The 24,813-nt window shown below is 36.5% G+C and overlaps 1 protein-coding gene across 7 annotated transcripts in view; it reads right to left on the bottom strand.

Moving 5' to 3' along the window:
* Positions 1 to 24,813, bottom strand: part of LOC129002515 (axotactin-like) — a 64,696-nt gene that overhangs the window by 5,086 nt on the left and 34,797 nt on the right. For 5 of the 7 annotated variants that reach the window (XR_008491584.1, XM_054430381.1, XM_054430378.1 and 2 more), the window contains exons 13-33: positions 24,626 to 24,733; positions 23,987 to 24,125; positions 22,834 to 23,064; positions 21,890 to 22,065; positions 20,569 to 20,803; positions 19,635 to 19,829; positions 18,044 to 18,217; positions 17,312 to 17,537; positions 15,820 to 16,067; positions 14,686 to 14,961; positions 14,169 to 14,318; positions 13,527 to 13,721; positions 13,186 to 13,332; positions 11,875 to 12,025; positions 9,679 to 9,850; positions 9,364 to 9,520; positions 8,192 to 8,406; positions 6,406 to 6,508; positions 5,372 to 5,565; positions 2,349 to 2,435; positions 686 to 833 (exon numbers count right to left, since the gene is read on the bottom strand). Coding sequence is in view for 6 of the 7 variants with exons in the window: in XM_054430381.1 (XP_054286356.1) it covers positions 686 to 833; positions 2,349 to 2,435; positions 5,372 to 5,565; positions 6,406 to 6,508; positions 8,192 to 8,406; positions 9,364 to 9,520; positions 9,679 to 9,850; positions 11,875 to 12,025; positions 13,186 to 13,332; positions 13,527 to 13,721; positions 14,169 to 14,318; positions 14,686 to 14,961; positions 15,820 to 16,067; positions 17,312 to 17,537; positions 18,044 to 18,217; positions 19,635 to 19,829; positions 20,569 to 20,803; positions 21,890 to 22,065; positions 22,834 to 23,064; positions 23,987 to 24,125; positions 24,626 to 24,733 (3,727 nt within the window). In the remaining variant the exon portion in view is untranslated. The remainder of the gene's footprint in view (positions 1 to 685; positions 834 to 2,348; positions 2,436 to 5,371; positions 5,566 to 6,405; positions 6,509 to 8,191; positions 8,407 to 9,363; positions 9,521 to 9,678; positions 9,851 to 11,874; positions 12,026 to 13,185; positions 13,333 to 13,526; positions 13,722 to 14,168; positions 14,319 to 14,685; positions 14,962 to 15,819; positions 16,068 to 17,311; positions 17,538 to 18,043; positions 18,218 to 19,634; positions 19,830 to 20,568; positions 20,804 to 21,889; positions 22,066 to 22,833; positions 23,065 to 23,986; positions 24,126 to 24,625; positions 24,734 to 24,813) is intronic. The other 2 variants (XM_054430379.1, XM_054430382.1) reach the window with 2 other exon arrangements.

A 24,813-nucleotide genomic window follows, 5' to 3' on the forward strand; every position in this document is an offset into this window, starting at 1 on the left:
GTAGCCTATTTAAAATTCATTGTTCAGAGTTTGTCCTCTTGTTTACAAACTGACTATGGTAAAAATTCCACTGAACTCATCAGTTACATTGTATGAAGGTAAAAATATGATAAATTACAGTTCACATTTTAAAACGTTTTAAATAAAGTTATACAGTTCACATTTTAAAACGTTTTAAATAAAGTTAGTCAGAAGCACCGGGACCTCTCAAAGCACATTCTAGAAATAAATCCAAAGCTAGGAGAGCAAACCCCTAAGTGAAATGCTTTTTAAAATTATAATTTGTCCCTGCTCTAGATCATAAGCTTTACAATGACACTCTATCATAAATATCGGTTTAGTAGGACAGGTTAAAAAGGGACGTTACAGAGAAACCCCTGATTGTATTAGGTATATAAATTTTTAAAATACAAGATTTTGACCAAAGCATGTAATTGCGTGGTTACAAAACACAACTGATGTGAAACCAAAAAATGATGTAGCAAATCATAGGAATCTATTATGAATAAATTTATGTATTTTGTTTGCGTAATAGTATGATGAGGATACCAAACGGCAAACCTTTCCACAAATTATTGCTGCTCACCTACCGCAACTTTAGAAGGGGGCTTTCATTTCAACACTGAGGCAAGCTTTTACTAGGATGCTGTACTGATGAAGAAAACATGTACAGCTTATTTCTTACCTTTTATAGTATTTGGTGGTGAGGATCTTTCATCATCCCTGGGTCGGAATCGAACCCCTGTTCCAGGAGCCGAGGTCGTTTTCAAAACCGGTTTCAATTCTGTCCCGTTTCCAATCAACAACTTGCTTTCGTCTATAGGCTGAGGAACCTGCAATATTCAAACTTGTTAGTGTTATATCTTCCACTCATACTGGACATTTCAAATCCTGGTACCTACCACTACTTTTTATCAGTACAGTTTACCGTACTGAACCGGCTCACTCCTTCCTTTGTTAGATACGTTCCATGCACAGGGCCTCTGTGGCCCATATGGACGGGCAAATGAAAGGTAAAGGTAAAGGCTGCCATCTAAAAAACAATCAACTTCTTCATGATCATATTACAAGCTGAAGCTATTATACATATATCATAAAATATATCTACTGTAAACTTTTACAAGATGATGTCTATATATGAACGTTTTACAATAGCAATTTACTTTAATTAATAGTATTGGATAGTATTGGCATATTGTTACATACTCATATTGCTTTTAATAAAGGTAGTTAGAAGCTTATGGACAAACAGTTTATCCCTACAGTTCAATATTTAACATTTTTTTTCTTTTCTGTTTTTAACAGTAAACTAGGGCACAGAGAAGTAAGGTACAGAGAAAAATAGCTTATGGGATAACCGTGCCCTTTCAGCTCTGGTTTGTTTGGGCGGTAATACCACAGAAAACGTACTACTATAACCCAGAATGCCAACCGCATGGTAAAAAGCATTAAGCGTTTTGAGAGAGCTTTGCCTGTCAATCCGTAGGCAGCGCCACCAGCGTTGCCATGCAATAGCATAGCAACGCTGGTGGCGCTGCCTACGGATTGACAGGCAAAGCTCTCTTAAAACACTTAATGCTTTTTACCATGCGGTTGGCATTCTGGGTTATAGTAGTACGTTTTCTGTGGTAATACACTTGTGACGAGCAAGGAAGAGCCTGAACATTGAGCACAGTCCGGAAATTCCTATCGCACAGAGCACAAAGTCTTCCTCCACCGTGAGCGTTATAGTACATGAGGGCGAGGGGGGTGGGGTGGTTCATGACTGCCCTAGACACCACGTAAGTGTACCATGGAATCCTCTGTTCCTTACTTCTCTGTGATAGGCGTAAGCTATGCAATTATAGCATCAACCAAACAGCTTCAGCTTTGTAATATGGTGAAAGTGAATGAAACAGCACATCCAGCAAAGCAAATGCAATAAATAAATATTAAATAATTATTCCTCTAATTTAATAAACAAAGATTTTGTATTGTCAGTATCAATATCAATATAAAAAGTGCAATTGACCTATTACAAATTTTATTCTACCAATAAAAGTGTTGAATGAAGCCAGTATTATTTAAAAATGGAAATAAACATGTGTAAAATAAAATAAAATAGGAATCCCTATACTCATGCCTCTCCTATTTATACTTGACAATTATGTGTACTATATTGTTTTTTAAATGAATTTTTGAAACTGAAAAAATTATGTGATAAAACCTGTCACTTCATTAAATAAAGATAAAAATTGCTCTTTTGATGATCGTACTCTCAGCTTGCCAAAGGAGTAGCAGGTTGTAAGCAGCATTTGTCTGCCAAGTATTGCGTAAAGCATGCTCGATGAGGTGAAAGAAGCACTTACACTCTTGGACCTGCGTATCTTATAGACAGGATCGTGACGTCTCCTGTTAGGGTTTCCGTTGACCCAATAAACAGGTGTTTCCGAGACCTGGACAGAACATCTGTGTATCTCTGCTCAAACTCTCGTAACAATAACGTGCGGCAACGTCCAACAAGGCTCACGCAAAATGTTGTAGAGAAACAACCAATAATCTTGTTCTCATGTAACAATAGCGTGCGGCAACGTCCAACACAGCTCACTCAGTATTTTGCACAGAAATGACCAATAATCTTGTTCTCATGTAACAATAACGTGCGGCAACGTCCAACAAAGCTCACGCAGTATTTTGTACAGCAACGAATAATCTTGTTCTCAAGTAACAATAACGTGCGGCAAAGTTCAACAAAACACACACAGTATTTTGTACAGCAACGACCAATAAATATTGTTCTCATGTCATAATAACGTGCGGCAACGTCTTACAAAACTCACGCAGTATTTTGTACAGCAACGTCCTATAATCTTGTTCTCGTTCTCATGTAACAATAACGTGCGGCAACGTCCAACAAAGCTCACGCAATATTTTGTACAGCAATGTTCATTAATCACCAAAGACTTCTTGAAGTAACGTTTCATTATAAACATACCGTGCAATATCTTTAATCACATATTGATGAAACACTAACCTGCGGCAATATCCAACAAAACATACATAGTATTTTCAATTTTGTACAGCAACGTTCAATAATCTTGAATAATCGTTATGTAACACTAATGCCCAGCAAAGTCCAAAACTCTCGCATTATTTTGTAAAAAAAAGTTCAATAATCTTGTAACTGTTGTAACCATGTAACACTAACGTGCAGCGTTGTCCAACAAAACTCACACATTATTTTGTAGAGCAGCGTTCAATAATTTTGTAACTTTTGTAACCATGAAACACTACCCTGCAGCAATATCCAACAAAACATACACAGTATTTTGTACAGCAAAATGTCCAAAACTATCAGGCATTATTTTGTACAGCAGCGTTCAATAATCTTGTAACTGTTGTAACCATGCAACACTAACGTGCAGCGAAGTCCAACAAAACTCACACATTATTTTGTACAGCAGCGTTTAATAATCTTGTACACATTTAACACTAACGTGCAGCAACGTCCAAAAGAACTACGCAGTCTTTTGTACAGCAACGTTCAATAATCACCAAAGACTTCTTGAAGTAACTTTTAATAATAAACATATCGTGCAATGTCTTTTAATCACATACTTATGACACACACCTGCGGCAATATCCAACAAAACACAGGGGCAGTATTTTATGCAGGAACATCCAATAATCATGAAACATTGTCCTGCAGTAGTGTCCCATAACAAACATATTGTGTGGGAATGTCCCTCAATCGAACATGACCTTTTATATAAACGTCCAACAATCAATAACTCTATTGATGAGTAGCATCCCAAACTTCATACCCATTAACACATAGTACACACATAACCTGCTTTTTACAGCATTGTTGAACATTCATTAGCTTTTGTAACACCATCTTAAGGCCTCAATTTAATCAAGAAGCAACATAAAAACGTCAAAAGATCTCACATTCATGTGTTGGGTTAAGTGTGCAAAATCATGCAGTAATGAACTTAAGTAATTACAAAGAATTAGGTAGCCAATTTCCTTTGATGATTGTCACATTAGGTCATGCAAAGCTGCATTATAGCAATAAGCATATGTACATTTGATTAATTCTACATTGTACATTGTACAAAATGGCATATAACCTATTATAAGAGGAAATTTGCTTACCTTAAAGATTTAAAATATATACTTGGAAAATTACAAAAAAAATATATTACACTTTCACTGACAATCAATTAGGGCCGGCGCGCACTATCCCGACCACGACCACGACCACGACTCCGACTGGTCGGATACGACCAGTTTTATAATAGGAAAAAATGGAACAGCGCGCACTGGTCGGTCGCACGACCAAAATTTTCCAGTTTGGTCGGGCCCGACCCGCTGATCGTTGCAGCCAAAAATAGCACACAATGTAATGGGACGACGCGCACTACCCCCGACTTGCCTCCGACCCGACCAGTACACCACTCAACCAATAGTTTTCCTAGATCAATCAAACGGTAAGCACTAGTTTTTTTGCGCCGGTCTGTGAAGTGACTCATTTGGTAAAATGTCGCAGGATTTTGACACTTTTGAAACCTGTCTTCATATTGACGTAGCTCTTCATAAAATGTTGCAAAATGCCCTTTCAGACCTAACAGTTAACATTGAATATACCCAGTATAGTGTCTTCTTCCGCTTAACGTACTTACAATACAAATGCACCATAACAACTACTTCTTCAACAATCATCTTGACACTGAAGTTTGTAAAACATTCGTTGCCTTGGTCGGGTCGTGGTCGGGTCGTGCTCTGGTCGCATGGTGAATGACAACGACTGGTCGGACGTTTGGTCGTGGTCGTGGTCGTGGTCGGGATAGTGCGTGCCCGGCCTTAACACAACAAACAGCCTTCCTAACAAAGTATCCTAATTTAAGGTCAAGAACTTTATGCAAGAACTTTTTCTGGGTAGTTAAGGATTATAACTTGATTATATTTTTAAGGGAAAGGTAGCTGATAAGGATTTCTGTTTGTAAATGATTAAGTCTTAGCTATGGTTTAACTGAGTAAATTAATTAGTGTCCAGGGGCTAATCCATACACAAAACATCAACCAAGGTCAAAACATAACACTGTTGTTTCACTCTAATATAAATTGAATTCACTCTCTAAAAGAAGTCTTACTTAATTAAATATCAGTCTTATATTTTGTGACATTTTTTGTGAATCTACAAGCCCTCAATTTTTTTCCAAAAAAGATAGATAAATTTAGTTGCTTTAAAAGAATTTGTAAGATTTGATGATTCATCATTTAAATCAGACTTGCTATGTTTTTTGATGTTGCTATGTATTTTTTATTCAGGTATGTTTAAGCAAATATATGCACCGTATCTATCATCCGTTGTTGCTATTATACTTACGCTGCGTGACCGCACCACTTTGAGAGGAGGCAACGGCGCAGTGCCTGGTGTCAGTTGTTGGCCGTTGTGCCACTTGATGGCCTGTGCTGTGCGCCGCTCGCGCCGTTTCTTCCACTGCCGGTGGTTGCTCCAGACATGCCACAACGTGCCCAGAATGACGATGCAAAAGAGGGACGTCGCAATGATGAAGAGGACTGGAAAAATAAAAATGTTATGAATGCTTAAGACAATGGATGGGACATTCCATTCCCAAGTTGAAGCTGGAGCTAGTTTTTAAATAGGAATAAACGAAGATGAATTCAGCCAATGACAGTGTGTTAAAGTAAATTCCTAATTTTGTGGAGTATGCTGACTTTTTAGGCAACCCTGGACCATATCATATTTTATGTTAAATCAACAATATCAGTAACACATACTAAGGAAGAAAATAGAATACACTAGCACACTCTTAATTTCTTGATAAAAATGGCCGATAGCTGTTACCATATAGATGGGATGTCTACTTCAGTACCTACTCAAACTCGTTGGTAAAACTAGAAATTAGTGTAACTTGCAAACTATATTTACCTACGTTTTTTGAGGTAACTAAAGAGGCTACCAGTTTTCTTGCATAAAAATGGGAAACATCAATGACCTTTTACCCCGAAGAATTACTTGTAATATTCACAGCTTATTGGTTGAAATAGGAGAAACTCTTAGAATTTCAGGAACCATGAGTTAATTTATGTAGGAGAGTTTAACAGCATTGTGCTATTTATTGTTGGTTTAGGCAAGATATACGATTTATAAACAAATATCATAGCTTTTATGTTGTTTCTTTTAGCTTTGACGGATAAAAAAATTAATTAGGCTACCTAACTGTTTTCTTTATCATACTATGGTGCTTCTAAAAAAACTGTTACTTAAAATACCTTTCAAATTCAACCAAAATGGCTTTTCCATTGAGTTCAATGACAATATCCCACCAGTAAAAACAACGGCTTTTCAGATATTTCAGTGACTGATCTTGTTAAACCTTTTGGTTGCCTACTTACTTTTACCAGTTTCATTTTCTTCTGTTGATATGTCCGAGTAGGTAGACTTATAATCATTTCTCCTCGGAGGATCCACTACCCAAGAAAGTGTGGCGTCTTTTCCCTTAAAATAAGTAAAATTTATAAAACAGAGAAAATAAATTGGATTGACAACTTTACTGGCCTTTAACACATTTGACTGGAAACATTTCATTATTTAATTGGTTTGGTTATAGTCTGGTTTGTTTTGACAAAACTTAAATTTACGGAAAGTAACGTCTTATAACACTTAAAACATATATTTACGCTTATACTGTTACTCACAAGACGGTGTTACTGTTAAAACTTAAATGTAAAAAATTGAGAGTCAGTATGGTTACAAAATTAGTACTTTAAACAGTGACTTCTATTTACTCAATTGAAATTATATTGTTACAATAAAGTAAGCTATTTTTAACAGACTTATTTGATATTTCAGCTCTTTTCACTTTTATAACTATCATAAGGACAATCACACAGACTAGGCAAAGCAGTTTTCCAGCAAATAAGGTAACCCAAATTATGATAACGTCCAAAATTAAATAATATTCTAAAAATAATTTAGATATACCGGTACCACAATTAATAAATTACTATGACATAAACTACCAAAATATATACATTAATTTACATACACACCTAATTACACTACTTAATTACACTACAGACCTGTGATTATTTACAGCACTATTTTGTAGATGAGTTTCATATCAAGCCACTACAAAATGCTCTTTTTGTTATTGTAATGGAAACACAACTTTTGTTAGTGTATTGGTATGCCTATAAAATATGACTGAAATGATTACTATATGCCATAAACAACCATTTGTAAGTATTAAGTTGCTGGAGACATCATCAACAATGAAATGAAGACAGTAGGAACAATATCAATTGTAACTCTATTTTACAATTAATTATTGTAAAAAGCTATAGGCAACATACGTAGGTAGTACTCATAACTATGTAATTTTAACTTTTCCTCTTTATTAATTCAAATTATTTATTAGTCAAATACTATAGTACAGAAAAATGGAACACGATACAGAATGTTGTAAAAATCTAACAATAAAAATAAGTTTATTTTTGTTTCACATTGCACACAGGTGTTTTTCCCCCTAAGACACTTGGCACGAGCCTGGGATTGTTTTTCACATTACTTCAGGGTAAACCTAGGGATTGCGGCATTATCACTTGGTTAAAATCCTTTGGTGATTTGGTGGGATTTGAACCCGGGACCTCAGGGACTAAAGTCCTTCGCTCTAACCACTAGACCAGTTCGCTCCCCAATTTCACACAATTAAGCTTAACAAAACTAACAATTAGAACCACCCTAAACAACTTGGATGAAGCCTTTAGATACCTAACAGGAAATATTTGTATCACAAATGATCTTAACGACTAAACTACTCGTTATAGAATGGTTAAATTTTCTTTAACTTTTTGAAGAGGTTTGTGGTACAGATTTTTAGCACCAGAAAGACACTCATCATTTCCCACCAAAACTAAACAAGGGACACAAATAAGTTGGTTTAAGATCAAGATATTAATGAAGTAAAAATATATTCACAACCAAAAATACCTACATGTTGGTACGACCAACAATGTTTCTCTTCCAATTCATCCCAATTATACACACAGGCACAAACTCTAAATTCACACACCAACTCGTTCAACACAACAGATGGAATGAGATGGCATCGATTAGTTGACTAACAGGGTTAACGACACGAAGACATGCCACGTGACACCGAGAGAATAAAATCCTTACATGGGTCTCAGAGAAGTAACTGAGAATAGAAGTTACCAGGCTGACGTTGAGCGAGGGGCCGGGCCGCGGCTTGTGTGTGGCCTCAAAGAACGCACACTGCGCGCTGCGTACACCGTGAGAGTTCATCACGTTCACCTCTTCGCTACCAGTCTTGGTGAACAACATGTACTCGTCCAGAGGCTTCATAGAGGCGTTGTTTACTTCCAGGAACACATCTGCGGGGTAAAAATAACGAGGATTAATCCACTAAAAATACAATTCACTTATCGGTTTTTTACCGTTTATCAGTAGCCAGTAAGCAGAGTACAAAGAATGTTGATGATACACTCTTAGAGGAGAATAAGTAGTGGCCATCTTTACTATCTTGGTAACTCAACGCAGATTGCTTGTAGTGTAATTGAAAATGCCGGTGCATATACCTTCTGCTTTCTGTTGCTTACCAGAGTATACTAACTGATTGGAGGTTGAACAATAATGTAGTCATAGTTCTAAGCCAACATAGGAAAATTAACTTATAGAACTAGCCATCAGAATGTCACTGATTTTCAGATACTTTTCAAATTTGTAACCCACTTGAACATGAAGAAAGAGTAAGTAACTACTTGGATTTGCCTTACCTGTTTTACAAAAATATGATTTTTCATATCTCAGTCCATAAATTACCTATTTTTTGATGATAACTGATATAAAAAAAAATTATTAATTCCTAAGATCTAATTTTAGACATGGTAAACGATCAGCTTATATTCCCTTGCTAAAAATTAACTTTTCCTTGCTCCCAATCAGTCCTCCATTCGCCCACTACATCACTAGTGTTCCCTTACCATTTATCTTTTCAGCTTAAATGAGTGTTAAATGAATGTTTTTGTTGTTAAGCCATCTAACTGCAAACAGAAATAGGCGTGTTGTGATTAAGGGTATATTGTTCATAACTTGTAGTAGCCTAATGAAAGTGATCTTACAGTACTTACTCAAATTATTCCTGTAATCGGCTTTACCTCAAACATGAAACTCAAGTCTTTCATGTGCTTGGCTTCCCCTTGCAATTGAGATCTGGTTTTCCTGTATTAAACTTTGCCTCACACATTAAACTTTAGCTTGCACCAATTTATTCAGCTAGATAAGTCATTTGTAATCTTAAAAGAAAACGCCAGTTAAAAGCTTCAACTCACTGGACAGACAGCCACTGTAGCTCTTATATGCAGCGAAGCGAGGATCACTGGTGTTGAGACCTCCGATCTGAACCTCATTTGCTCCGAGATGACCTTCTGGAACCTCTGTGAGACTGAGTACAGGGATGGGCACCAGGGGCACCGTCTCTCTGTCAACCTGAGGTCAGAGGGCATACTAAATAAATATGTCTACTTTTCAGAAAAAGACTAGAGGGAGAAGCTTGGGTTATAATTTATAAACAATATGTACTTAATCAAAATGACTAGATTAGAATTATACAGCCACTACTCCAGAGCGCATGTAACCTAACGTACCCGAAGCATGGCCGTGTCATTGTTGCGCAGGTAGTATACAGAATGTCGAGCGCCATTGAGGAAATATCTGTCCTTTATTCGAGCACCATAAGCATTATTGGCACCCTCTCGATCCTCCTCAAAAATGAGCTCACCCTCCGAGCTTAAGGCTACTAGCAAATAATAACTGCGTCTGAAAATAACATGAACATTAACAGGAGGAGTTTAGAAATTTAACAAATAACTTAAGTTCATGATATTAAGGCCTACCGCACACGAGAGACTTTTTGTCGGCCGACTATTTAGTCGTAGTCGGGAGTCAAAGTCGGCCACATAGTGGTAAATCTGAGCGCGCACACGGGCCGACCGCAGCAAGACAGTCGGCAGACTGTCTGCAGACTGTCGGGGCAGTTTGGTGCTGACCGATTTTCCCGCCGACTGCTCCCCGACTCAACTGTCGTGTCTTATTGATAAAGGCACGGAGATAAGTTTGAACGCGCACACTGACGACTAAAAAGTCTGTCTGTCTGACAGTCGAGTGCGTTGTTAGCATGTGTTGTTATTATGATAAGTATTATTATTTGTGTGTTATTGTTATTATTATGCTTCGACAACCACCAGTGCATGTGTTTTGAGGGACGAGAAAGTTGATAAACTTGTTGATGAAGTTGAGGCACGGTCCCCTCTTTATAAAAAAGACTTTGAAAGAGTATTTGGTCATAGTAAAAAAATACTCCTGCTGCAGCAAACCTGCATACTAAGTTAATTCCCATTTGCCTGATTTAATTTTTTATTTAATCTATTTCAATAAAATTAGGATAAACGAGTACCTAGGTTTGCTCCTACAGGGAGGGTATTCAGGGTGTGTTTTAGTAAAATATTAATAGCTGAGTATAAAATAAATAGATTTGCCAAGTTTTATCAAAATACACCCACAAACAAGCAAACTACAACAGTTTACTTGTTCTACATAATAAAAATGACATGACAATTTTAACTTTAAATATTTTGGAAAATCCCTGTAACCATTATGATAACAATTAGCATGCTAAATTATTTGTTTTTCAAGCTCTGCAAAATGTTCTCTAAAGAAATTGCGGAATCTTTTGTTTTTATCGTTAAAAAATGGGAAACCCCCATTTCTACCCGATAAAACCCCCCGTAAACCCCCGTTCTCATAGTCATGCTGGTTTGCGAACTCGTTCGAATAAAATATATGTAGATTTACACGTTTGTACCAAATTTCATCAAAATCGGATAATTTTGTTCGAGTTAAGTAAGTTATCTTGCTAACATACAATTATATAATATATGTGTGTGTGTGAATTTGAACGGATAGTGTTTTTAGCCTCTGGGGACATCAAAACTAAAAGGTAAATCGGTCCCGGGACCAGGTCTCACCATGAGACCTACGGTTACAGCTTATTCCCTAAAAGTTATGGGATGAGGTATTTGAAGCCAGGGTATCACATAATTGGTCAAAAAAAATCAACACTCATTCATGAGTACATGAAAAATTTGTCCGGATATTTCCTCAAATCCGAGTATAGATGTAAATCTGGCCTTTCAAGGTTCTCGGACTATAAATTGGATGCACCCAGTATTTTCTCTTAAGTTTTCTTAACGAAATCCAGTAACGCACATATGACAGCGGTTTCTAAACCTGTCATATACATCCTTTTGACACTCGAAAGACGACTAAACAGTCGTGTCGTGTGCGCACCCATAGTCAACGACCAAACAGTCTTGACGACTTTTCGATTGTCCCCCCGACTCCATCCAGACAGATGGCCAACAGTCGGCCGACAAAAAGTCTCTCGTGTGCGGTAGGCCTAACAGTGTGATTGTTTAACTTTCTTAAATATTTGGACTTAACATAAAGAAACTCACATTCATATGAATTGGATGGTTTGGTTTTAATTATTTCATCAACCAATCATTAACTGAGAAGTTGCACAGGCTGTAAAAAGGTTTGCCAGTTTAAAAACATTTGTCATCACATAAAAAGTCTTCAGAGCATCTTGTTTTTAAAAAAAGTTGGAGAATTAGTGATGAATGAGTGAGGGACTTTCAAATGTTCAAATTGTACCAATTTTGAGTTGAGATATTGAATTTAAAGCCCAATAATCAAAGACAGCTGGGTCCAGTTTTGAAACATCAAATAGTGTTTACTTATCTCAGTATGCAACCGACAACCTCTCTAGTAAGTTGACTCACTTGTTTTCCGTCTGCAGAAGCAATACCACAGTGTTGCGTTGTCTATCATCTCCGCTAGAGAACGCCAGCTGAACCTTGATCTGAGTTACGGGACCTTCCAGAACAAACTTGCGTTGCAACACTGACTCACCGCTGAAGTCAGCGCCCTTCTCTGCAACAATAGATGTGTTTTTATAAAATACAAAATTCGGTTAGTTTTTGATCTCGTATTTACTGCTGTGGCCCATAATGTCCTAAATGGTATTTTCATTTTGCCTTGCCAAATTTTCCCTCCAGATATTCTACTAGCAAATTTATTTTGTTTTCTTCCATATCTTCGCAGGTCTTATTTCAGTGAGTCATGTAATGTTAACTTCTGTCAACATGGTCTTTTGCCTTTTGAGTTGTTTACTTGAATGTTTATTTATTTATTTCATACACGGCAATACAAGATTTTACAAAATTGTATACATTTTTGGAGGAAATATCAATGATTAATGATCAACTAAAGTTACAGATAAAAAAAACTAACAATAACTTAGAATAATATAGTGGTAGTATAATGGAATAATATAATAATAAAAATAATATAGTGACGATAAACTTTGGCAAAAAGATAAAATCTTGAGGACTATAAAAGCTCGACAGAATATAAAAACACACAATAAACTAACGCCTTGAAAAATTACAAAGTTTGACCCTTTAAAGACACCACCAGCCTCACTGAGCACCCACACAGAAAAATTTGAACCATCAGAACACTACTTGTGAATTTAACTAAGTTTGTGGTAGTTATCTGTCCACGCTGAAAACCATGTTGTTTGGGAATGATTAAAATTCTAAAAGCAAAGGTCATTCTACCCAGCACAACCTTCCCAAATAAGAAATATCTAGGCGAGAGCAGGTTGGAGAACTATTGGCCTATTGTTCTTAGCATCCATACAAGAGCCTGATTTATGAAGAGGTATTACGTTTTAATTTTAGAATAATTGTTTAACTTCAACAGCTTGTCACTAATGATTAGATTCAGACAATCCATCATGAACTGTCTTTGTTCTTGGAAAATTAGTGATTTTTAGTGAATTAGTGAATTTTATCTAGACAGAGAAGTACCATTAGTACAAGTTATTTATATGCAAAATAAGTAGTAAGCCCAATAAGGAGACAATGAAAATGCGCGAGTCTCAGCATAACCAATATAGTGTTTATTTAATAATGTTAGAACACTGTATTACAACATGGCGAGTTTTGCAACATAAACTTAAAATAATAACAAAAAAAAGTAAAATATTATTCTGAGTACTAACGTACAAAAATATATTTCAAACTCACCCTGTCCACAAAATTCCCCGTAGTAGGATGTGAACTCGCAGTCGCAGGAGCTTGTGTTCTTTTGAAAGTCCTCGATGCAGATACCTTGGTTCTTGCAAGGAACTTCGTCACATCTCATCCGACAACCAGCCACAATACCGGCACTGTCTGCCAATCATGAAGAGTAAATTAATACATTGTCAACCCTTTGAGACCTTGGAATTATCTACTAATTTTTATCCTTACGCAATTTTTGTGAACGGAGAAATCATGCAAGTGAAGTTTTGGCGATGTCACCTTTTTTTTGATTTATCAACTTTGGAGCTGAAACGTTTAAGAGAAAACCAAATCCAACAACTAACCCCCATTAATCTCCAGCTGCTTGGTAAGATCCATGAGGACGCTGCCTATCTTGAGACCCCGGATACAGCCGATGTAGCCGTCCAGGACTGCAGTGCCAGAGTCCATGTGGAGAAGGTTGTCCCTGTCATAACCTCCGAGGATCACTTGGAAGTAGTCCGTGGGCGGAGCCGGGGGTCTCTGAGGAGCCAATACCTCTGGAATCAAAGTTACAATTTTATAGTCTAATCTAGGTGTTTGGGTGATGACTGTATTGTTGAATAAGTAGAGGCTAGTTTAGCTTATTCGACAATGGAGTCATCACCTGAAGATCTAAATTTGACAATCTTCTAGGACCGTGGAAGCCATCCTCTAGATTACAAATTTATTCCTCGCTTGCAGCAAACCGATTGTTTGAAAGGAAACAATCCGAACCCTGGTCTTGTGAATATTTGATGTTGAACTTTTGTTAGACAGCATCATTAACTGATAGCCCAATGACAAATAGCATATGCGTCTGGACAATCTTACTTCGAATCGAATCATCGACCTTGAGATTTGAACGCAAGCACCTATATATATATATAATGTCTACATATATATATATAACCTATAGCTGTACATGAAGGTTTTGTAACACACTCTACAGTGTAAAAATCACGTACCCATTTCTGAGTTGTTCCAAGGTTTATTGGAGTACTCCGTAAGCAGTCTGACTCCAACAGGTATGGACGCGTTGTGATTGTTAACGTGTAACACAGTGTCTTCCACTCTACGCTCCACAGCAATCTGAACTGATTTGCCACTGTTGAGACCTGTAGCAAAATTTAAAATGTCTAAAAGATTATGTAGCAGGGTTATTTAAGTGATTGCCTTATTTAAATGCATGAAAAAGAAGTAACTAAAAGACTAATCAATTACTAACAACTAATTAATAGACAAAAAGTAACAATTACCTACCTACACCAATAAAAAATCTACATAAAAAATCATTTGAAATAGAAACTCGTAGCGTTATATATTGAGCTATGTACCGTTTAGTTAATTTCTTTTACTCCCTGAAGATAATTTTTCCTAAGGATATTAAAAAAAACTATACAAATTTTAAGCTAACTAGGTTTGTGTTAGCGTGGTTGATGTAAAATAATAAATATACAACAAGTTTTAAAACAGAAAACTAACCAGGATAGTCCACAGTGACATTGTGTATCACGTCAAAGTGGTTGAAGAGCAGCACCACCTTGGTACCGCCCGTAATGTACAACTGAAGGAAGTTGTTAAGATGATCGTTAGCATGCAGAATTAGAGAGTGGTGATCGTAAGTGCGTAAGTTAAGAAGAACGGTGTCCGTCAACAGAGCCTTGTAATGCATCTTCTCATCGCTGCTGACGTTGAACAAGTAGTTCTTTTTGAAGAACGACTCTCTCGTGACTAACGTGATACCGTTCTCGTTTATACCTGGAAAAACGATTGACTTTGAATGGTGTAAGTGGACTAATCATTTTTGTAATGATGTCAGCTAAATATTTCTCTCCTATTTCAGGGTAAATTAAAACTTATGCTACCTGTTTTTTTCCCATGCTATAACAACAGAAAACAAGTTAGTTGTAATAGTTTACAAATAGAATGCGATGTTAGGAATGTTATAGAATCAATAATAATAAACAAAAAGTATAAGGGCTATAAATACTTAAAGAAGAAGGTTTAATCTATACTGAGAGTAGGAACCCTCTGATACTACAATGGCAGTGATATCACCGCCCCAAAGGGAGCAAATGTAATGAAATGAAATGTGATTTTAAATTAACAACACAAGATTGACTTTATCTATCATTAGATATACTAAAAGCCGCATTTTCCTGGGCACACTAAAGGTTGTTGTGTGATACTCCACTTAAAATTTAGGAATACCAAATTTTATGCAAGACACAGCCTATGTGACCAATAATGTGCAATAGTAGATAATAATACTTATACATTTCTTATTATGATCAGATTCAGAGGTTCTTCATAAGGTCTGAAAGTGGGATTAGTGGATAGACCACCATCAATCATCAAATAATAAAATCTTGAGTTTAAAACCTTTTTGCTAAGTACACGAAAATGCAATACAAACATCAAACAATACAAACCAGGTTAGGAAGAATATCTTATGTGTAAGTAAGATGACAATTGAAGCCGATTCCAGAAAATAATTTTTGGTATGGACGATACTATTTATTGTTGCAGCAATCACACAAATCCACACAAAATTATGAGAAAAATATAAACAAATATTTTTTAAATAGAGTTACTTTTTATCAAGAACTGACTTACTTGTTTGACAATATTTGCCGATGTAAGCCCAGGGATTTTCACACACACACTGGAATGTGCTCCACAACTCTTTGCAGTGAGCTCCGTTCTTGCACGGGTTCGGATCGCAAGACGGTTTGCAATCCTTGATGATTTCCGAGAGATGAACGCTCATGTACGAGTAGATATCTAATACTTCTCCGTTAACCACAAGTCCTCGGAAACAACCAATGAGACCCTTACGGACGGATTGACCCACCAGTAAGTCACTGAAATGTAAAGATTATCTGCACATGGTTGACATATAATAGTGAATGGAAGATGGGAAGTACTATAGTATGAGAAAACCCATTGATTACTGTGGAGTTTGACATAATTTATTTATTTCTTACATAATCATAAATAGACTTTGAGACCCCTAAACTATGACAGGGAAAGCTATTCCATAACAAATGTTGCATACAATAGTTTTAGACCGTCTTTTTGTCATGATGTTTTACCTTTTTTGGGGCTCAAGGAGCACAGCGGAACAAGTAGAATGAATTTATGGCAAGTTATACCATAAGTAAATATTACTAAACGAAAGCTGAACCAATAATGTGCAATAGTAGATAATAATACTTATACATTTCTTATTATGATCAGATTCAGAGGTTCTTCATAAGGTCTGAAAGTGGGATTAGTGGATAGACCACCATCAATCATCAAATAATAAAATCTTGAGTTTAAAACCTTTTTGCTAAGTACACGAAAATGCAATACAAACATCAAATCACTACCTAGATGTTACTAATAAGTAATGACACACTTTCTCACTGAAGTGGGCAAATTAACTATTGGATTTTTGAATGGCAGACGATTTAATTAGTCAAGCAGCTTTGGTGTGAAATGTAGGACTTAATCACATAGTCAAACATTACCAGTGATGTAGCGGGGTTAGTCCTTCGACGATGGTGAGTATTCCCACACCACATTAGACATTTATGACTACAACACTGATAATAGCCCTTTCATAGTTCTTTCCATAGAATTTACGGTGTTAAAACAATGAGCAACGCTGAACCTCATTGGAGCTAGGTCATCATGCATACAGGATGAAATCTGAGAATGCATTTTGCTTGTAATGTTTCTACACTTAACCAATTTAAATTTTAGATAACAAAATTGAACTACACTGAATCTTTTTTTTTTTTTTTTTTTAAAAAAGAGGTTGGCGGCCTCTTTTAACCTTGCATTTGCCCGTCCACATAGACTAAGCGCCCGTGCGTGGAACGTTAACAGCAAAGCAAGGAGTGAGCCGGTACAGTACAAAGGTGAACTGTACTGATAAAATGTTATCGGCAGTGACCAGGATCCGAACCCACGACATCGCTGCCTTGGGCCCGAAGTCCGCGACGCTACCAACTGAGCCACCGACTCACTAAACCTAACTATCTGACCTAAACATAACTCTATATATCAAAAATTGTGATTTTTTGTTAAAAATACCACACAGATTAAAAATGACACATACTCTGTTGCTCCGCCGATGAACATACTGCCTTCAAACGGACCAAACTCTTCCTCCGGCAGCAGGTCGACCATCTCATAGTCGGTGTTGATCATGAAGCGGACGTGGTGTTTGTTGTAATCTATCCAGATCTTCTGCCATTCGCCAGAGTTGAGGCGACGTGACGATTTGATCAACAACGCCCTCGGTCGGCCAGTGTTCATCGTAAAGTTGAAAGTCAGGTGGAACTCTGAAACGAAAAGAGCTTATGTTTAATTGACTTTTGGATACTAAATTAGACCGTATATGGACCAACTCTAGAAAATTGTATCAAGAAGAACATAGTTGGATAAGGCCCACACAGAATGTGCTGATCTATACCCCTTGGTTTTGGTTACTGTAGTTTATGTGACTTCCAAGATGATATTTATTAATAAGTTGTCCTTTCAGTTTTGTTAAAAGTTGGCGTATTTGATAATTACTTATCAGTAATTGACGCCAGCACACTCTATTGGTGGCTCAATTCTACATTAGTTTTTAATACAAAACTGGCTACCTACAACTATATGATGGGATGCCATTCTATCAATAGTCCAAGGTTTATTCCATAAGTAAAATTAGTCAAAGTGGAATTTCAAATTTATTAAATCCCAAATCCAATAAATCGGAGAAAATATTATTCAATTATCACTTGACAGTGAAATCAAAATATTCGAGCCAAACTTGTTGAATATAAGTTTTATTATTCATACATACCGCTAGTCAATGCCACCATGAAAGAAGGGTAGTGCGGTCGGATTGGAGGTTGGTACAGAAGAATTGCTTTTTCTCCAGTTGTCCGGAAACTGAAGGCAATGTCTCCTTTCCTCCAGCCAGGGACTTCGATGTACGACTGACTCGTTGTGAAAGTTACCACATACTTCTGGGTATCTGTAAGTATGAAGTACAGGGAATGTGTAATGTTTTTAGTAGGAAGAGTATATAGACGGACAGTTTGCCGAGAAAAATAGGTACTGAAAAACGTTTCTGTGTAACAACTAACAACTAACCCACTCCCTTCAAAATCCTGATGAATGGGATCGGAAGAGTTTTAAAAATAACACTGTACAAACCCAAACAACACAATAATAAGAATAAATTGTAAAAGGAAATCAAAATTGTAAATGGTAAAATATACAACAGATTTCTGGGTAACAGTAAGTACATAGACTCTACATTAGGAAATAAACAGAAACGTTTATAGTTAGATTTATAGTTAGGTATAGATTATCTAGAAAAAGTGTGACAACAATATTCTTGTTGTCTATTTTCTACTATAGTTCTCTTGAAAGAATCTATGACTCCAGTATCCTTCTGTCATCAATGTTACAACAATAAAATCCTTTAGACAATGAGTAAAACAAGTGAATCGTGAGAGTGTGTACGGTAATATGATTATTTTTATTTCACTGGTCGGCAGTCGTAGAAGTCATAGTACCTACCTCACAATTATCTCCCTATGAACCGACTTGAGCCCAATTCACTCTTCAAAATTCTCCACCAGCACCAAGCCATATTTAGAATCTATGAGGCCCTTGGCGGTTTACACCAGAGAGGTCCCCCTCTACTCATTATTTAATGGCTAAAGCTTTGGGGGCTTAAAAATTAAAGTGGGATTGCTTCAACTCAATGAACTCAACACTTTGTTTTTACTATCCAATTGGCGAATAGAGCTAGGAGGCTTGGAGTCTAGCTAATAAATAATTAAAATGTAATTATATTTTTGATAATAATAATACGGGTCTGCGGGCCAGACCTTTTTACTTCAGGTCAGTTTAAAAGATTTTACTTTAGGGTCTTGGGCTAAACTTAGTTTGGGAGAAAATCGGGTTCCTTTGACAAGTGTATTTTTTTAAATATAATTTTTTATACTATAATTGGGTTAAAAGGCTATTGCAATCGCAGCAAAATCGTGAACACAAAACAAAATTTAAAATAATTAAATCGTTTACAGTTACACTCACAATGAAATCGTGAGAATAACTGCGGTTGCAGTTAAATCGGGGACCGCAGAAGGATTGTGAATGTTATCTACATTAACGGCAAAATAGTGAACATCTTACTCTACTTGAGCTTTAAGTCATCTCTCGTGTTTTAAAATCAGTTACCCGTGGAGGGTTGATGAACATGTAGATCAGTAGAAAAGATTTGGGAAAAAATACATAGATACAGCAGATATCTGGTAAAAAAAGTTTTGGGAAAATATTGTAAAATGAGTTTTTATACTTTGCCCCATTTCTCAGAGTTTGGCATATTACTAGGTACCTGTACGTCCAAACATCTTTGCATAAGGTAAATGTTCACTCACTAGTCTCAACACATTCCAGAGGTCCGAGGGTGATCCTTCCCAATGCGTCTTCATCAAGATCCTTCTGCTGCAGGAACACCATCTTGGTGATGCCCAGCCCGTCGGAGTTGATGTAGTAGCCTTCGTCTGACAACCACTTGGCCTCTGAGATGTCACAGTTGCAATTCAGCTCAGGACTGACACAGGTTCTGTTCACTGCGGACACAAGGATAAAACCAAAGGTGAATGGCTGCAAATGGCCAAATGAGAACAGATATTCTGTTTTTTTTACCCACTTTTACTCCCAGCACATAGGTTCTAGCCCAGGCCGATTTACATATTACTATAGACTATGGGTTGCGGCATTATCGCTTGGATAAAACCAGTTGGGATTTAACCCAGTGCCTCAGGGACCATGAGTTATAGGTATTCCACTACTAGACCAGCACGCTTCCAAAATACTCTGGGGTACAACACAGTATAAGCGACCATCAAGTGAAATAATGATTGAGCCTAAAGCAAATATAACCAAGTCAAATTTGATATATTATATAGTTCTATTCAAACTAAACAAAATATAAATGTAAAGGCAAACAATAAATACCTTGACTGCAGCAAACCTTCAGACTAAGCAAATTTTCATTCCTGATTGAACTTTTACAAAAATATTTCCATAAGCGAGACTTGAAATGGATATTTTATTCTCCACTTAAATAGCATCCAATTTCAAGAGTAAGATTTTACTGCCACAGGGAAGGGAAAAAGTGTTTTTAAACTACAGCAGTTTACTTTCTCTCCATAAGAATAACATGTAAATTTTATAAAATAATGTACAGTTTTTAACGTAGCTTGATTTAAAAGCAGCTTACAAGTTAGGCCGAGACAGAAAGGTACTCGACTTGTCACATCAGCTCTTAAAACAAAGCAATAATGTTTAATCAATAGTTCTACACACCACCACATGTACAAGATCCCCTCTTGACGCTGCCAAGATAGTCAACAGTGCCGTTCTGTGCTGCGGAGATGAACCATGTGGCCGAGTGTAGCTCCAGCGGTGCTTTGTAGCAATCATACTTGATGAACTGACTACAGTACAGCGAGTGAGAGATCAACTCTGTCAACATCTCCGAGCTGAACTCTCGATAGGAAATGTCAAAACTGAAGTCCGTCTCTGCAGAGCTCCTGACGTCCTTTCAAAAACATGTCACATTTTATATCTAAAGTTTTGAAACCTACACATAATAAATAGTATTTTAAATACTTGGCCAGTAACAAACTAAAGATATAATTTTTGCAAGGCTATGTCATAGGATGAGGAGGAACAAAAGGAGATGGGTAGGGCTACTGAATTTCAGAGCAAGCTCATCTTCTCTCTTCAGTGGCGGATCTAGAGCAGTCACAAGGGGGGGGCGAACCAGGGAGTCAGGGGCGGTTCGGGGGTACCCCTCCGAAAAATGTGTGTAAACTAAGTCTCCTAAATCACAGTTTTTTACCATTTCTTTGTCCAAAGTTAGTGTGACAAATTATTTTACGCAATTTGTATGCACTACTGTATTACATGCAGTAAAAAATATATGTATATGTATGCCCGAGGGGGGGGCGGTCGCCCCCCTCGCCCCCCCTCTGGATCCGCCACTGTCTCTCTTAGTGGTTTTCGTTATACGTCCTTCCATTGGACAAGTGGAATCCATGTAGATTAAAATCATGGTTACAGAAAAAACACCTGCATTGCTTAAAGATGATTGGGATATTACATGTAGTGAGTGTGGGAGGAGACTGCTCTGCTGTTTGACGAAGATCAAACTGAGGCAAAGGAAAGCACTGTTGTAAGCATATTAAGAGGCAGACATTTTGTTTCAGGCATTCATAGGGAAGAAGCTGCAGTTCATCAGGTATTTAGACATTGAAGCAGGCAATAAATTTGCAAAAGCCCTATGATGTGGTTGATGCATGCACCTAGGGATCTGCAAATTCCCTACAAATCTATGAATGCACTTTTTTATTTGTAATGTCTTATAAACAAGAACATTTATTGTATGAACAAGACATATTGATCTAGGATGTGCAATTAGATTTTTAAAAAATATTTTCATACAATGCATTGTGATATTTTCATCATTGGTTGGTGCAATAAATAGCCTACTGTCTTTTTGATAGTTTTCTACAGTGATGATACATGAACATGATATGCTTCACTGCTCTTAAACATTATATCAAGATTTTACAGGTATTTTACAAATAAAAAGAAAATCACAGCAATAGTTTCACCTACTCACCACTTGGCTGGGCAAATTATGCTCCACGATGGTTTTAGTGGAGTCTTCCAAAGACTGGAACTCACATTTGACGTGAGCTGGGGGAAACCGTCCGTTGCCGTCGATATCAATCAGGTAGACATCAGGCTTGGTGTAACCAAGTAGTGCGAGCTCTTCACAAGTCTTACGGAACTTGGCTGTAAAAATAAACGTGACAAATCATACTCTTTCTTATCATTCCATATTTTGAAGAGTTTACTAACCGAGGGATGATTATTGTTGATTCAACCGTTTTACTGTGTAGTATTAAGTATTTGTATTGTATTGTAACATAGTTGTATGAATAAATGGTCAAAACTTCAAAAAGTTTCATGCTGAATCTAATGCTATACCGTAACCTTTTTAACCAAACTATTTCCAAGTTAGCTGTTCTATACCTTAATGTAGAGACTATTTCTGACAAGTATTCGTAATTGTTCGTACATTTTTGTGTTAGTATGTGTTATCTAGGCCATTTGTATTTTTGAAGTTTTGTTTGGGAGAAGTCCAAAAAACCCTTGATCTTCATCTTTAAACTGTGTATTCCATCATTTAAAGCTCAAGTTAACAAACAGTACAGCTTTTGGTTGGAAAACAAATTATGAGGATTGGTACATTTTACTCATGTGAATAGGTAATTTTTTATTTTCCCTATTCTTTAACAAAAATACAACGGATTTGTATCTTTACAAGTAATTTATTCAAATTGCTTACGTTTTGTTTTGCTACTAAAACAGCAGCTGTCAAGTCGAAGTCAAGTCAGCCTGAAAATGATGGCACTCTACGAGGTCAAAACAGTGAACAGAAGTGTTTAATTGATTTTGACACTGTTACCTGCAGACTACCAAACAATTTATCGACCTTTTAACATTTGTAAAACTAAAAACCCCTAAAAAGTGTAAGTGTGAGTGTGTCTAGGTACCCACCAAAGTGGCAGTTTTTGCCAACGTAGCCAGTCTCCTTGCAGTCGCAGGAGAGATGATCTTCTTTGACGGAACATATTCCTCCATGTTCGCACGCGTTGGGACTCTTACAAGGATCCACCAGTTCACAGTTGTCCAATGACACATGGCCCTGAGTGTGGTTTGAACGGATTACAAACCTAGGCTCAATAATCTCCCCGTTCACTGAGATCTTCTGCATGCAACCCACCAAACCTGAAAAACATTAATTTTTTTACCAATTCTCTTAATCCTAGGAGCTTGGGGTTAACTATTTTGCTTTCTCCTCTTATACAGAAGTATTTGGGAAATTAGGAAGTACCGTATTGTTTTTGTTTTATGGGTTTTAGAATTTGCTGGAAATAAGCGTACCTGAGTTTTTATAGTGCTCGCCTAATAATACCTAAAGGTTGTTGGTCTGATCCTGAGAAAAGTGAGTAGCTTTTTAATGGCAATGGAAATTTTGATCCAGCTGTCTTTCATCTTCTGGCTTTTGGTAAGATTGTCTTGATTGTCTTGGCTAAGATACAGGTATAGTAGTCTTGGTTAGGCAAAAATATACACAGATCAACTTACTCCATTCTACGCCCACTCTTAATATTATTCATAGTTAGATAAAAATATGCCCCAAAATGTGTGTCACTGTCTTAAAAAATTTAATTTACTTGAAAACTCTTTTTTAAGAGGTTTTCAAGGGGATGTAAATACACTAAAAAATAAGCTTGTAGGTGAGCTTAAAAATAAAATAAAAATTTGCACAAACATTTTATGTGTAAAATGACACAAGACAGTTTTAGGAAGAAAAAAGACAACGGTTTGGATATGACAGAACAATATAAGAAATATCAGAATGGCAAGTTAAGAATTATTTTGCTGTGTAAAAAATATGGATGAAGGAAGAGTAACAAAAGAATTGGTAGAAAAGTTGGTAGTAGGAGGAGAGTTGACAAAGAAATGGCAAGAGGTTGTAAAAGAGGAGAAAAATCTACAGCAAGTGGAAGTAGAAGAGGTTGATTTATAGAAGCGAGCGCTTATCACCACACCTGGAAAACTAGAACTGCTAAATCAATGATGATGACCATTTAGTCCATAATCATGTCAACCAACTAATTTTAGACACTGACAGTTTTGAACTTACCAAGGCTAGATTTACCACCAACACCACTTCCGATGATTATGGAATCTTTCAGCAGGAACATGAGACCAAACAAATCTGCAGTCTTGCTCTTATAATCAACCATCAAGTCTACTTGTCCATGATTGTAAATCAGCTCGACCTAAAAAAAGTGCTTGATCAAACTGAATCCTCAATAGCTATGAATTGAATTGTATCTCAAAAAAGAGTACAAGGAAGAAAATGATTAATTATGCATTCTTCCTTATGTCTATTAAAAATAATTAAATGAACATCATTAATTTTAAGATTATTAATTTTACTGCTTAGTTTGATATCATTTAAATTTAGGTAAGTTGTCAATTTAGGTTTAAATGTCCTAGGCTACTTACCTATGAAATTGATTAGGAAATTCCACAAAGGTTTTTATACCAAAATTCATGTTTCTGGCTCCTGAACTAAATTGTTAAGACAATAATATGTTTTACATACCTCCGTCAAATAGTCCAACGATTAATATTGCTCATCCAGCTAATGTGTTTATAAATCTTTTTACTTACATTAACCTTAAGAACTTTTTTGTTACTAACAGTTGTAACAGTTGTTTAGAATCTAGTATTTAGTAGAGCTACTATAAATAAAAAATATATATGAGGAACTTACCGTGTGCCACTCATCCTTGGTATCAAATTTCACTGTGGTCAAATGAGTGATGTTTTTATTTATTTCTGGGATTATTTCAAACCTGATTTCTTCATTCACCATCCTCAACTGTAAAAAGGTTTGGAAAACTTGTTTAAAAATGTGACTTTTAAAATATTTGTTTTATTTTAGTAATTTTGATATTGAAT

This window comes from Macrosteles quadrilineatus, unplaced genomic scaffold (genome assembly GCF_028750875.1).
Source record: "Macrosteles quadrilineatus isolate MER2022 unplaced genomic scaffold, UCM_ALF_1.0 Scaffold_9__3_contigs__length_116548681, whole genome shotgun sequence".
NCBI lineage: Eukaryota > Metazoa > Arthropoda > Insecta > Hemiptera > Cicadellidae > Macrosteles > Macrosteles quadrilineatus.